Genomic DNA, 15,861 nt, shown 5'->3' with positions numbered 1-15,861 from the left:
CTCTGGGGTCAGAAACAAAGCCTGCACTGGGTGGAGGTGCTTCACACCTCCCCCTGCAGGAACTGAAACACCTGCTGGTGAGCCTCAAAGTCTCAGGCCTGGTGCTACAATGCCCCCAGGGCACTCCAGTCAGTGGAGATACCTGCCCCTTGGATGAGCCCCTACTTTTGGCAGCAAGTCCAGAGGGATAATGAGAAAAACAAGGAGGAGTCCCCACCTCAGCCAGGTCCACCCCTAAGGTGGCCAGAGCTGAAGTGACCACCCCTTTGAAAAATCCTCCATCTTGTTTGGAAGGATTTAGCCAAATAGGGATAGGGATAGGGATGTGCTCCCCTTTCCAAAGGGAGGGAGCACAAGGAGGGTGTAGCTACCCTCAAGGGCAGTAGCCATTGGCTACTGTCCTGTGACCCAAACACACCCCTATATTCAGTATTTAGGGGCGACCCTCAACCCAGGACTTCAGATTCTTGATGACCTACAAAGAAGAAAGACTATCTAGCTGAAAAAAACCCACAGAGAAGAAGGAAGACGACGACTGCTTTGGCCCCAGCCTACCGGCCTGTCTCCAACTTCAGAGAACCTGCATGAGCTACGCATCCTGCGGGCCCAGCGACCTCTACCGACTCAGAGGACTGCCCTGCAACTACAAAGGATCAAGAACTCCTGTGGACAGTGAACCTCTCCAACCAAAGAAAGAAGAAACTATCTTTAAAGGGACTCTCACCTCACTCCAGGAGCGTGAGTCCCCACCACTCTGAACCTGATGCCCCAGGCCCTGTCCAGAGAAACCAATGACCGAGAGAGGATCCCCAGGCGACTCTGATGATGTGTCCACCCTGGCTGACCTCCCTCCACCCCAGCGATAACGCCTGCAGAGGGTATCCCGAGGACCTCCCTGACCGCGACTGCCCAGGACGAAGATATCCGACGCCTGGAGAAGCACTGCACTCGCAGCCCCAGGCCTGTGAGAAACCGACCACTGGTTCAGTGGTGACCAGCAGGAGGCCCTCACCCTTGCCAAGTCGGTGGCTGGTCCGAGAAGCCCCCCTTTGCCCTGCCTGCAATGTCAGAGTGACCCCCAGGTCCCTCCATTGAATCCTATTACAAACCCGACACACTGTTTGCCCACTGCACCCGGCCACCCCTGTGCGCTGAGGGTGTGTTTTGTGTGCCTACTTGGGCCCCCCCCAGTGCTCTACTAAACCTCCCTGGTCTGCCCTCTGAGGGTGCGGGTACTTACCTGCCTGCAGACCGGAACCAGAGCACCCCCTGTCTCCATAGGTGCCCATGTTATTTTGGCTCCTCTTTGACCTCTGCACTTGACCGGCCCTGTTTTGCTGGTGCTGGGTGTTTGGGGTTGACTTGAACCCCCAACGGTGGGCTACCTATGCCCTGGAGACTGAACTTGTAAGCGCTTTACTTACTGTATTAACTATACTATACTTACCTCCCCCAGGATCTGTTGAAAATTGCAGTGTCCACTTTTAAAATAGCTTATTGCCATTTTATGAAAAACTGTGTAAATTACTGTTTTGATTCAAAGTTCTAACTATACCTATGCAAAGTACCTTACATTTAATGTACTTACCTGCAATCTGAATCTTGTGGTTCAAAAAATATATTAACAAAAGAATATGGGCCTGATTCTAACTTTGGAGGACGGTGTTAAACCGTCCCAAAAGTGGCGGATATACCACCTACCGTATTACGAGTTCCATAGGATATAATGGACTCGTAATACGGTCGGTGGTATATCCGCCACTTTTGGGACGGTTTAACACCGTCCTCCAAAGTTAGAATCAGGCCCTATGTTTCTATTTAAAAAACCTATTGGCCTGGAGTTCAGTCATTGAGTGTGTGTTCTCACTTTTTGCTTGTGTGTGTACAACAAATGCTTAACACTACCCTCTGATAAGCCTAACTGCTCGACCACACTACCACAAATAGAGCATTAATATTCTCTATTATTGCCTCTGTCAAGCCTCTTTGGGAACCACTGGACTCTGTGCACACTATGGGGGTCATTTTGACCTCAGCGGTCTTTTTTGAAGACCGCCAAGTGACCGTTGTGCGGAAAACCGCCAGTGGTGGCGGTTTGCCGCTCTGCCTATTATGACCGTTGGCAGCTCTCCATCCTTTTATGGACGGAGAGCCGCCAACAGCCATACTGGCGGGAGGCGGGGAAGTGGAGGTTGGTCAACCGCCACGCCAACAGAACACCGCCCAGCGAATCACGTCCTGTGATTCACCGTGGCGGTGTTCTGTTGGCAGTGTGGGGTCGGCGGAGCTGCCCCCATGGCTCCCGTCCCCTCCCAGAGGATCGTCGGACCAGGTAAGTCGATCGCCCGTGAGGGGAGGGGGGTGGGGGGGCATTGGGTGTTGTGTGGGTGCATGGGGGTGTGCGTGTGTGTATGTAGAGGGGCTGTGTGAGTGCGTGTATGACTGCAGGGGGGTTGTGTGGATGGGAATGAGTGTGTGTATGTCTGTGGGTATGTATGTATGGATGTGTGCATGTATGTTTGAATGTGGGTGTGCGTGTATGACTGTGTGTGTGCATGTAGGCATGTATGTCGGCGTGTGTGCGTGTAAGTATGTAGGTGGTGCCTGCGTGCGTGTTGTGTGGGTATGGGTCAATTGATGTTGGGGGTCGGGTGGGGAGGGGGGCCCTGCCACCTTTGGGGGGTTGCAGGGGTGGTGGGAGGGTAGGGGAGGGAGTCGGGGTCGGGGTGAGGGGTGGGGGAGACCCCTATCAGTGCCAGGGAAGAGATTCCCTGGCACTGATAGTGCTTACCGCCATGGATTTCATGGCGGTTCAAAACGCTGGAAATCCACGGCGGTAAGCCGGGTCCAAATACCGCCGGCGGTATAGTGACGCCCGCCGGGCTGGAGACCCAGGTCTCCAGCCCTGCGGGCGGAACGGAGAACCGGCGGATGACCATGGCGGTAACCGCCATGGTCATAATTCCACAAAGTAAGACCGCCAGCCTGTTGGCGGTCTTACCGCCTTCCGCCAGGGTTGTAATGACCCCCTATATCTAATTTTGATATAGTATATACATAGCCAGCTTCCCACACTACCGTAGTGTAATATTTAAAATAAACATTCATTGTTTTCTCTAAATTATCGTACCCAAACTCCTTCTTGAGTCATACCTTTCTTTTCTTATTGACTGTATTTCTGCTTTTGCAATGCTGTTTCAAATCATGTCTTTAGGAACATATTGCCTCACTAATTTTTTAGGTCAACACCTTCCCCAATTCCACATTCAAGCTCTATTATCATGCAGATTGTCTAAGCGATAGCGCAACCTCTCTCTATGTCCACCAGTTTTATGAAGTGGACTAGCTAGACACAAGAATAGTAAGCATCATACCTCAGGAAAGGTTGATACTTTCATTCATTGCGTTTATTTTACAAGTTCTTAGCCAACATTCCAAGAGCAGCTGCAAATCTACAATAATTGAATCTAAGTTGCAGATTTGCAAAGGGTGTCCTGTCGGAGGGACCAGAGGCAGGACAAGTCACAGTTCCACACTAGTATGATATAAACAGAAGGGGGTTTAAAGTATGTATCTGTGTATGGATCCTTAAACCCAATTTGAGACATTTTAGCACATTTGAAATGTGTAGGATTGGATTGAAACTGCCACAGTTATTAGCTGTTTACTAGTGTTAAGAAAAAATAATAAGGGCCAGGTGTGTGAATCTTTTTTCCATTCACAGAAAGTCCAATTAGCAGAATTAGGCAATTAGCAACCTCACAAAAAGCTTTTTGGTATATCTGAAACCCAATTGTGATCTGATCAAAAGTGACCGAATTGCAATTTGAATTTGCGACTACACACTGAATCAGTATTTATAAGGGGCGTCCCATCCACATACCAATTCACAGTGGAATGTATTAATGTCTTGCAGTGGAAATCTGGTTGTAAATCATTAATGTTTTATTGATAACCAAAAGGTAGTGGTGAGGCATTTGCCAAAGGAAGGGGTCTCAAGGGGCTCGTTCCCCTTTCTGAATATTGGCAAAACCATTTCAAAAGAGAAGGCAGTTGTCCTATGGTTGCTTAAAAAAATGTAAGTTAAACTTTTCTTTTTTTTAAGGCACCCCTCTCTCCTTAAAGGAAAACAGGCTGTGTTAAAAAAATTGCTTTATTTAAAAGCAGTCACAGACATTGTGGTCTGATGACCCCAGCAGGCGTCTATCCCTGTGATGGCAGCAAACCATAATAGGTCACAATTTGTGACTTGACTCATTAATATTCAAGGGGAAGGTTGAATTGGGACCCATTATGCTTTTGTTTTTGTGAACAGATCTATTTGTACATTTATACACATTCAGCACATCGAAGAGGTCGAATGGTTTTGGGAATATTATTTCTGTTTCACCTTCAAATGCTCAGTGTAAAACATTACAGTTGGTTTCTCCTGATGTGAATATTTCCTCACTGTTTGACTTTTGTATATGTATCTGATATAGGTTTGTTTGATTTAGTGTCTGGTTGAGTTGAAGGGTGGAGTCAAGCAGAATGAATACGCAATGCTTATGGCTCATTTTGTAATACAAGTTTGAGAACTTTTCAAATATACTCTCTACTCAAGACTAATTTTCAAGATATACTTGATTAATACATTGAAATATTATTTTAAATAATAATCAGTCTTCTCTGCCCAAGGGCCATTGTGTTGTTTAATATCTATTTGTGCATATGTTAGTTTGCAAAATTAGAATGGATTCAGTAAAAGTTGGTGTGCAATTTGCAACCACTTTTGCCCACTCTCTTCTTGGTACACCAATACGTCTGTCCCTAAGTTCCATATTGGCTGTTCTCTAGCTGTATATTTACTTTTCTAGAATTATCAAAGCTTGATACTGAAACAAAACCTACAAAATACCATACCAGTGTACCAATGCCTTTTGAGACTACATTCTGTCATTGTGCAGAGGCATTGCAAATCACTTTGAGAAATGTCTTTCAGATCAGCTCCTTTCTGATTTTAATTTGTGAGGTGGGGTGGGGTGGGGTTAGGTGTGCAGGTGGTTGGGTTTGTGTGTGTGTGTGTGTGTGTGAGAGAGAGAGGGAGAGGGACAGAGAGAGAGTGTAAGTGGGAGAGAGGGATCTTGTTTTCTAGATTCTCGGGTACTCCTCAGACCCATGAAGAAGGACCTAGACAACCACATTCGTGGGCGAAGGTGTGCATCACCTATTTGCCAACTACTTGTTTGTCTATTTCCTCTTCTGCGTTTATCTGCTGGTGGGAGATTGTGACACTCGCACTTCTTAAAGATAGTCATGCACAATAGTAAAATCTAATTTTGTATGCATTATTTATTATTTGGTTATTTATGTATTGCTCCCTTAAACCCAGTGCTCAGCTAGTTGTGGTGAAGGGATCCAGCAGCGCCAGGTGGTATGCAAAGCCAGCGATAACAGCATTGGCCAGTGTGACATCGAGAAGCCAGAAACCTTTCAAGTCTGCAAACCACCACCATGTCCAGGTAACAGAATTCTAACTTTTAACTCAGTACACCATGGCCTGGGACACATTGACCCCTATTGTTTTGTATTTGAGATAGGTTTCCAGATTCTACTTTTGTGTTCTACTCTGGCAGCTGCAATGTGTACCTATTTGGCACAAAATCTATCATTTGAATCAGATTCAAATGTATGGCACTGAAAAATTGAGTAAAAGACAAGTTCAAATACGAGTCCAAATGAAAAAGATATTTTTTCCAAGGATATTAACAATAACATAATAATTTATTTTTAAACAAGAAACATTTATGTCTGTGGCTATTAACAGTGACATAATGAGATATGTTTTTATTTCTTCCCTAGAGACTATGTGGAATTAATCAAATTAAGTTGCAAACAGATGGAACATATAATATAGGCCAGATTTCAAAATGAGAGTCCTGCAAACAGTGAACTTGAATTGAGATACTGGAAGTAATATGCTACATGTATCAAAGTTATGTTTTGCGACTCGCAATTTGTGAGTCGCAAAAACGTATGTAGTATAGTGTCATTGACACTATTTGCAACTCGCAAGGGGGTCGCAAATGCCCACCTCATGATTATTCATGATGTAGGTCGCAATTTGCGACCTCCTTGGGAATGGTGGCCCTCACAGGGATGGTGGCCTGCTGGAGACAGCAGACCACCATGTCTGTGGATGCTTTTAAATAAAGCAGTTTTTCTTGTTTTGAAATGCAGCCCGTTTACCTTAAAGGAAAACGAGATGCATTACAAAAACAAAAAATGAAACGTTTTTGTTTCATTTTTTCAGAGCACCTCTGACTGCTCTGAAAAAATGTTTTCAGTGACATTCACATAGGGGAAGGGGTCCCATGCGAATGTGTTAGCACCAGTGTGACACTGGTGCTAACTGCAATTGTTTTGAAACCGCATTCGCAGTCACAAAACAATCATACATGGGAACACCCCTTCCTAATTGCGAGTCGCAATCCCGTTTTGCGGTTCGGTAAAAAGTTTACCGAATCGCAAAACTGGGTTTGTACATCAGGAAGTGCATTTTGCACGTCGCAAACAGCCAGAGTCGCTGTTTGCAACGTGTAAAATTGTTCGTACATGTGACCCATAATTTGATATAACATGAGGCAAACCACTTTAAAGTAAAATTATTTCTTTAAAAATAGTAGTAAATGTGAGTGTATTAAGACAGCATGTCCATATAAACAATACACTTTTGTCAAAACAATGTATGACCATCATTAGTTAAAATGCAGTTGCTTAAAACTTAATTTGATATACCTTCCCACAGCAATAGAACCCCATAAGGTATCATACAAAGTTTGAAAATACAACTAATGCAGTAAAACTGTGGATACTAAAATCAACAAAAGTCATATCTGGGTCTGTGTTGCTTACAGGGAGTACTTACCCTTACTGAAAGTGCACCCTATTATGGTGAATGTGCTGCTTCCTGGCAAACTGCAAACTCGCAAACCTTGAGGGCTGCACATTAAAGTGAAATAAAGAGCTGCTGCCTCAAAGCCACTCCATCTTTCACAGAAGAGGCAGAAACACACCAGCACATCAAAGAATGGAGAGAGATCCCTTACAAACTACAGCCACCTGCCGACGGATACATGGACCCCATATCCCCTCTCATTAGAGCTGCTCTCCGGGGGTGAATTAACAGTTTGCCCCCTTTTTAGCGGTGTACTGTCAGTGCACTTCCTGAAGTCTTCTTTGCATCTGTGTTATCATTACAGTGTAAAAACCAACAGATTTCAGGGTATCACCCTTCATCAGCCAGGCTAGCTTGATTCTTTTGGCATAGCAAGCACAGGACCCACGTCTGGGCATACCCTTCCCACTTGGGGAGACAAATGCAAAAACAACAGATGATGGACGGAATGCAGAACAAATCAAACATTCACCCCCAGTCACAGTCGTGGGTTTAATCTATCAGTTTTTTTGCTTGCCATGCCATTCCAGTTTGGACCCAGACATATGCAAATCAGTCTTGGCCCTGTTCGACATGGGAACAGTCCCGCCCGAACTGCCAGGCCAGGACCTCCCTGGACCAGAAACAAGCATCCTGGGACTGGTTTCAGGGTATCACCCTTCATCAACCAGGCTAGCTTCAATCTGGGGGCATAGCAAGCATGGGACCCACATCCGGGAATACCCTTCCCACTTGGGGCAACAAATGCAAAAACAACAGTTGATGGATGGAATGCAGAACAAATCAAACATTCACCCCCAGTCATCTGCGTTTAATCCATCAGTTTTTTTGCTTGCCATGCCATTCCAGTTTGGACCCAGCCATATGAAAATCAGTCTTGACCCTGTTCCCCAAGGGAACAGTCCAGCCCAAACTGCCAGGCCAGGTCCTCCCTGGACCAGAAACAAGCATCCTGGGACCAGTTTCCGGGTATCACCCTTCATCGACCAGGCTAGCTTGAATCTGGTGAAATAGCAAACACGGGACCCACATCTGGGCATACCCTTCCCTCTTGAGGCGACAAATTCAAAAACAACAACTGTTGGACGGAATGCAGACCAAATCAAACATTCACCCCAGTCACAGATCTGGATTTAATCCATCAGTTTTTTTGCTTGCCATGCCATTCCAGTTGTATTTTGTAAGTTTGCGACGTTTTTGCATCATAAAATGCAGTGTAACCTTACAAAATACAAATGTATTTTGTACGTTTACGCCGCTTTTGCATCAAAAATGGACAGAAATGCATCAGAAAAAAAGGGTAAATCAGGACCTTAGTGACATTATTCACTAATACGCTGCTTTGCCCGCAGAGTTTGCAACTGTCCTTTCACCATTTACTTGATTGCCCCTTTAACTCTCTCAGGTGCACATTCCTTACCATATTTTAAACTTGTACATGAATTTAGGCCAACTGATTATATGATCTCCTCTTGAAAAACACAAAGTTTTATCCATGCCAGAATCAAGATGCCTGCAATGCCCCCCACAACACTCATGGGTTAAGCTTAAGTCTACCTAGGGCATTGATCAACTGTACAACAGAACACTGAACCATTTCAGGCACCAAGGCCCAGATTTATGGTGGCCTTGCATCATTCCAACGCCACATTAGCATCATTTTCTTTTATAGTAATGTGGTGTTAGAAGGGCAAAAACGCCACATCATATTTACAAAGTGGCATAATGCTTGCGTTGCGCCACTTTGTAACCCCTTGCCCCACATTATGCCTGCCTCAGCCATAATGTATGTAAAGGGGCGTTCCGGCACCAATGGGCCATAAAAATGGCACAACAGAATCTATGAGATTCCTTTGCGCCATTTTTATCACATTTTTTAATGCCTGCTAAGTGTAGGAGTTAAAAAGAGGCTCCTATTGGTTACAATGGACCTCTGGGTGCTTTGCAGGATTAGCATCATAATTTTTTACGCTAATCTTGCAAAGCTCCGGACTAGCATCAAAAATTATAACGCTAGTCCCCCTTACTACCGCCATTGTGCACTATATTTTAAATACAGCGCACACATGGTGGTGTTAAGGGGGAGCTAAGGGGTGCAAGAAAAGTGGTGCTGCAGTAGATGCAGCGCCATTTTTCATAAATCTGCCCCCAGATTTATATGCAAAATTCATGCTTTGGTGTCTTTACGTTAAAAGTGAGAGTTGGAAATTAGGAAAGATGTAGCAAGAAAGAATGGCGTGCACTACAATTGCTCGACATATGCATTTTTTAATAAGCTGCTTATAGAACGTTACACTTTGAAGGTAGAAATAAGGCCTCTGTTTCACAATTTTGGTGCAAAAGATGGTCATGTAGGATATGGTCTGTGCTGAACAATCGAAACCTTATGCGTGGTGATTGCAATTTTAAGATATTTAAAGACAGCATTTGCTATTCAACTGAAACATTTAGTGCTAGCACTTAAATTCTTTGGACCATGGATTTTATGTCCTGCATATTACGCTTGTGAAATTGTTATAATGCTTTTACATTATCGATTGATTATATTTCGAATTTGAGTTTTATTATCAACTGTGCCATATTATGTCTGTTCATGATTATGCCACAAAATGTCCGACTCCCGGTTGCATTGGGCTAAGTGTGTGCACATCTGTCAGTTTCATTTACCCCCACGATTACTTAGATTCTTCTGAAACATTTTAGCTGAGGGTCTCAGGTTTTAGATGTGCCTAATCCAAGCCACAAGCCACTGGATGGATGGTCAAGTCAACCAGCCGGTAGGATCCCTTGATACCATTAAGTTTTTGAAAAGGTGTAATGAGATACAGAATCAGACACAGGGCTTCTGAAGAAACCATGTGTGTTGTTATTGCAACGACTGCTGACACCCAAATGGTTCCCCTACACGGATCATCAGGTAAATCATTGACTTCAATTGTTCATAGCTGCATTAACCCAGTAACATGCGGATTTCAAACTGAAGAATAGGACGGACTGTCAGTTGTGTCTCAAGTCATTTATTCCTTTTAGCAGTGATGAGTTAACTCCGCCATTTATGGTCATTGTGTTGCTTTTGATTTTGACAGGAAAACCTCCGAGTCTTGCATCAAACATAGACACCAGTGATCTGGTTACTCCAAAAATGCAGTGGGTGCCACCTCCGAATGTTCAGAAAAATCCTGTGAACAAAATATCTTCAAGTAAGTTTCTGATCCTACCTATTAAAGATTGACTCCATAGATAGACACATTTCTCCCTCTGCGTGTTGTGTTTCTTAATTCTTAGGGTAGAGTGACGTCTTGAACCATGACTCTAGGAGCTCAACTCCAGATACATTTGATATAGGATTTGTAAATGAAAATATAAGTATTATTTCAAAATATGTTGTGTCAGGATATTATCTAGTTTACAGGCATGTAGCATAGGTGTACACAAGCTAAAGCCACCCAGATTTTCAGGAAATCTGGCTATTTTTGTGTTTCTAATTTAGATTCACTGTATGTGCATTTTTTTAGATGGATGTCTGTAAAGTCTGGCACATCTCTGGACCTCATCAAAGATGATGGACACCCCAATCTAAGAAATACCTATATATAAGGAATTCCAACTTTTAGGCAGAGCTATATATAGCAAATACTGACCATACTTCTTTTTTGTTATTCATGTTATGAGGTTTAGTTCATTTAGAACCATACTCAGGGGAAGCACAAAAAGTGGCTCACTTTGACTACAGACAACAGTGGCTCAGATTGACTACACCAGCTTTCTTAAGCCGCAGGTACTGCTGTATTCCATTCCAGCTGCAAGAAACAAAGGTGCTTGAATAAGTCTGAAATAGATGACTAGGGGCCTCTTCAACACTCTAGGGTAGGCCTTAGCTCATTCCTCACATTTCTGCAAGCGTATATCATCTCAAAAGGCGAGTGGGCGCTTTTATGATACCATTCTGTATTACAGCTCACAATTCTCTAGGTAAACATGAGGATGATTAATTGTCTTGAAATAATTGCCCGACGGGTTCTCCGATGTTTATTATTAGTCATTAAAATAGATGCTCACAGTGGTTTCAAAAGGTGTAGGATGTTTTCTCATACTCAATTTTATAATAGTTTCTTTAATAATTGCTCCCATTCTGATAAGGACCTTCACTTTTGGCTTGAATTGCTCAATGGCGTGTCAGCCTGATGCGCTACTGCCACATTAGTAGCTATTATGGTACATGTGCTGCTAAAAAGATATTGGGAAACCTATAAAACTGTAATTTCTCATCACAATTATCTTATATTAAAAGATAAGCAACATTAAAGTGCTCCATCTATGCAAACTTTTTCTATGCTCGGTGCCTAATGTCATAGCCTTTCTTATGCTGAGCCCTCGCTACGTATTTATTTATTTATTATTTATTTATTGGTTATTGAGTTACCTAGTTTACCTCAGTGCTTCCAACTTAATGGAAACCTTATGTTGCTATTAAGCTATTAAAAAATCGATCAGATTTGTGATTGGGAAAGTGAGAGTAGATGTGATGTATTGGCTAATCTGCCAATCCTGGAATTTGAGAACCTGGGTTATAATGCCATCTCAAGCACTTAACTGTAAAGTGTGTGATTCCAGGAAAGTTATTCAGGGGTTAATTTATAGTATGGTGTACATTATACTCCATTGCAAACACAACAGAGTACCCGGTCCTCCCAAACTGAAGGTCCGCCCGCCCGCCTCATTTAGAAATGGGTGGAAATTAGCTTTTCTTCATGGACCCTATGCTCTGAGAGCCTGATCTGATAGGGACTGTTGTCAAAAAGCCAACTCTCAACCTAATTTATTTAGAGTGGGCAGTCTGATACGTTTTTTTTTCCTGTCTGTCACTGCTAGAAGAAACTTGGTGGTGAGGGACAGAAATAATAATGACCCACACACCCCGGGAGAAAGCGTACAGGGTGAGTGGGTCGTTCAGTTTTTGTTTTTTAATAGGAAACTCAAACTTTCGAATGGACGGCCAAGTCCACTGAACATTTTGTTCCTTGACAGCAACTGTCATGATGGTGTGCTCTTTCAAGCTACAGAATTCACCACTAGGCCTGTGGTGAGCTCTGAATTTAGTGGACAGTAGTCTGTCAGGATGATTGACCTAATGTCCTCCGCCTCCCTGATGGATTAAGTGCCATTCACCAAACTTTAAATCTGGCCCTTAGTCTAGAAATGTAAATGTGGTGTGATGTTGGGAAATTAAAGTGTGTAAATCCCCAAATGATGTAAAATACTCTTTTTTGCACTGCTAGGTTAATGCAATAGAAACTACAATATGTACATAGGATGTGGGAATGGAAGAGAACTTAACTGGGGATAATTTTGGAAGCTCAAATTGAGTAAGAGTGAAACTAGATTGGAAAAACCAGGCAAATGCAAGCAGCCCATTTATGCAGGTACCCTATTGATACCTATGTGTAGTTTTGATTTCAAACCCGATATTATATTCCTCTTATTGTAACAAAATATATCTAAATCCATTGTAACTCAGTTTTATAGGAGCATGCATTTGCACAATCAAATTGTGGTGATAGCCAAGAAGAGTCTTTCATAAATACTTATTGTAATATTAACCCCCTTAGCTGCAGGGCCATTCCATCCCCCAGTGCTGAGCCCTTTTTTGGCTATTTGGGGTAGTTCGCGCTTAGGCCCCCATAACTTTTTGTCCACGTAAGCTATTTGCACCAAATTTGTGTCCTTTTTTTCCAACATCCTGGGGATTCTAAAGGTACCCAGAGTTTGTGGATTCCCCTGGAGGAGACCAATAAATTAGCCAAAATACAGCTAAAATGTTTTAGTTTTTTTAAAAAGGGAAATACGTGCTGCAGAAGAAAGCATCTGTTTTTTTTCCCTGCAAGTGGCATCAACAAAGGGTTTGCAGAGCTAAAATCACCATCTTCCCAGCGTTCAGAAACAGGCAGACATGAATCAGAAAACCAAATTTTTCAACACAGTTTTGGCATTTTACTGGGACATACCCCATTTTTACTATTTTTTTGTGCTTTCAGCCTCCTTTTAGTTAGTGACAGAAATGGATGTGAAACCATTGATGGATACTGGACAGCTAAACCATTCTGAAAGGTAGACCAAATTCTGAATTCAGCAAGGGGTCATTTGTGTAGATCCTTCAAGGCTTTCCTACAGAAAGTAACAGCTGAAAAAAAAACATATTTAAATTAAGTTGAACAAAACAGCCATTTCTGTCTACAATTTCTTCTATAACTTTTTCCAGCTATGGCAGATTTTTGAAAGCAATGTACCATTACTTCTGCTGGACTCTTCTGCTTGTGGGGATATATAGGGCTTGTAGGTTCATCAAGAACCCTAGGTACTGAGTGCCAATAAATGAGCTGCACCTTGCAATGGGTTTTCATTGTATACCGCGTGGACAGCAATTCATTTGGTAAAATATAAAAAGTGAAAAATAGGTATCAAGGAAACCTTTGTATTTCCAAAATGGGCACAAGATAAGGTATTGAGAAGCAATAGTTATTTGCACATCTCTGAATTCAGAGGTCCCCATGCTAATATGTGAATTACAGGGCATTCCTCAAATAGACTTCTTTCTTACACACTGTCTTACATTTGGATGGAAAACATGTAGAGAAAGACAAGGGGCAATAACACTTGTTCTTCTATTCTGTGTTCCCCCAAGTCTCCCAATAAAAATGATACCTCACTTGTGTGGGTAGGCCAAGTGCCCGTGACAGGATAGGCCCCAAAATGCAACATGGACACATACAATTTTTACATTGAAATCTGAGGTGTTATTTGGAAAGTGCATAGCTGTAGATTTTGGCCTCTAGCTCAGCTGGCACCTAGGGAAACCTACCAAACCTATACATTTTTTAAAACTAGACACCTAGGGGAAGTCATAATGAGGTGACTTGTGGGGCTCTCACCAGGTTGTGGCACCCAGAATCCTTTGCAAACCTCAAAATGTGTCTACAAAACACTTTTCCCACACATTTAGGTGCTGCAAAGTTCTGGAATCTGAGAGGAGCCTCAAACTTCCTTCCACCTAGCATTCCCCCAAGTCTCCCGATACAAATGGTACCTCACTTGTGTTGGTAGGCATAGTGCCCGCAACAGAAAACACCCCAAAATGCACCATGGACACATCAAATTTTTACCTTTAAAATTTATGTGTTTTTTGGAAAGTGCTAGCTGTGGATTTTGGGCTCTAGCTCAGCTGGCACTTAGGAAAACCTACCAAACCTGTGCATTTTTTAAAACGAGACACCTAGGGGAACCCAGGAGAACTTGTGGCACTCTCATCAGGTTCTGATACCTAGCATCCTTTGCAAACCTCAAAATTTGGCAAAAAAAACTTTTTACTCATATTTCGGTAATGGAAAGTTCTGGAATCTGAGAGAAGCCACACATTTCCTTCTACTTAGCATTTCCACAAGTCTCCTGATAAAAATGGTACCTCACTTGTGTGGGTAGGCCTAGTGCCCACGACAGGAAATGCCCCAAAACACAACGTGGACACATCACATTTTTCATTTTTCTAATGAAAACAGACCTGTTTTTTGCAAAGTGTCTAGCTGTGGATTTTGGCCTCTAGCTCATCTGGCACCTAGGGAAACATACCAAACCTGTCAATTTTTGACAACTAAACACCTAGGGGATTCCAGGATGGGGTGACTTGTGGGGCTCATCCTTTGCAAACCTCAAAATGTGACTAAAAAGTGCGAAGGTCTGGAATCTGAGGGAAGACACAAACTTCCTTCCACCCAGTATTCCTCCACATCTCCCGATAAAAATAGTAACTCGCTTATTTGGGTTAGGCCTAATGCCTGCGGCAGCCAAGGATCCAAAACACAACATGCACATATCAAAATTATCTGATTTAAAACTACCTGTTTTTGCAAGGGGGGCACCTCCGTTTTTGGTTCTGGGCTTGGCAGCCATCTAGGGAAACCTACCAAACCCAGACATTTCTGAAAACTAGACACCCGAGGTAGTCCACAAAGGTGTGGCTTGTGTGGATTCCCCAAAGTTTTCTTACCCAGAATACCCTGCAAAAGTGAAACATTGAATAAAAACTCTATTTTTCCTCGCATTTCTGTGATACAAACTACAGGAATATGCAGGGATCCACAAAATTTCTACCACCCAGCGTTCCCCAACTTGTCTCAATAAAAACTCTACCCCACTGGTGTGCCTGGTCTTACTGCCCGTGACAGGAATGGATCACACAACAGTCAATGGTAGTCCTTCATGAGGGTTACTGTTGACCCTGGGGTGATCCGCTCCTGATGCAGGCACTAGGCACAGCCACACAAGTAGGGTAGCATTTTTATCAGGACAAGTGGGGAAATGCCGGGTGGTAAACATTTTGTGGATCCCTGTATATTCCCATAGTTTGTGTGACAGAAATGCGAAGAAAAATAGAGTTTTTATTCAATGTTTCACCTTTGCAGGGTTTCTGGGTCTTTGGGGAATCCGCACAAGCCACACCTCTGTGGACTTCCCTTGGTGTCTAGTTTTCAGAAATGTCTGGGTTTGGTAGGTTTCCCTATATGGCCGCCGAGCTCAGGACCCAAAACGCAAGTGCCTGCCTTACAAAACCAGGTTGTTTTTGATACATAATTTTGATGTGTCCACAAATATGATTTGGGTCTTTCCTCTGTGAGATGATAGGGGTTACCAAAACCATGTAAGTCATCCAGCAGGACTGCAACATGGGTTTTGCACTAACCGCATTTTGAGCATAAGGCCCAAAAATATCTTCAACTGCACCAGAGAAGCGGGAGTCTACAGGCGTGCTCTAGAACAGGGCCCTAGAATGCCTCTGTGCTCCCTCAGAAATTGTTCGGAATGCAAATTTGTTTGCTGAACAATTTGCTTAAGAAAGTCGACATCTAAAAAGAGTAACCGTAGTCAGTTGG

The 15,861-nt window shown here is 43.1% G+C and overlaps 1 protein-coding gene across 1 annotated transcript in view; it reads left to right on the top strand.

Annotated features, from left to right (window-relative positions):
• Positions 1-15,861, top strand: part of ADAMTS14 (ADAM metallopeptidase with thrombospondin type 1 motif 14) — a 654,816-nt gene that overhangs the window by 629,392 nt on the left and 9,563 nt on the right. Inside the window, exons 20-21 of the mRNA XM_069240367.1 lie at positions 5,372-5,501; positions 10,024-10,137. Coding sequence (XP_069096468.1) covers positions 5,372-5,501; positions 10,024-10,137 — 244 coding nt within the window. The remainder of the gene's footprint in view (positions 1-5,371; positions 5,502-10,023; positions 10,138-15,861) is intronic.

The sequence above is a fragment of the Pleurodeles waltl genome, chromosome 6 (genome assembly GCF_031143425.1).
Source record: "Pleurodeles waltl isolate 20211129_DDA chromosome 6, aPleWal1.hap1.20221129, whole genome shotgun sequence".
Taxonomy (NCBI): domain Eukaryota; kingdom Metazoa; phylum Chordata; class Amphibia; order Caudata; family Salamandridae; genus Pleurodeles; species Pleurodeles waltl.
This window is presented reverse-complemented; position numbering and strand designations above follow the sequence as displayed.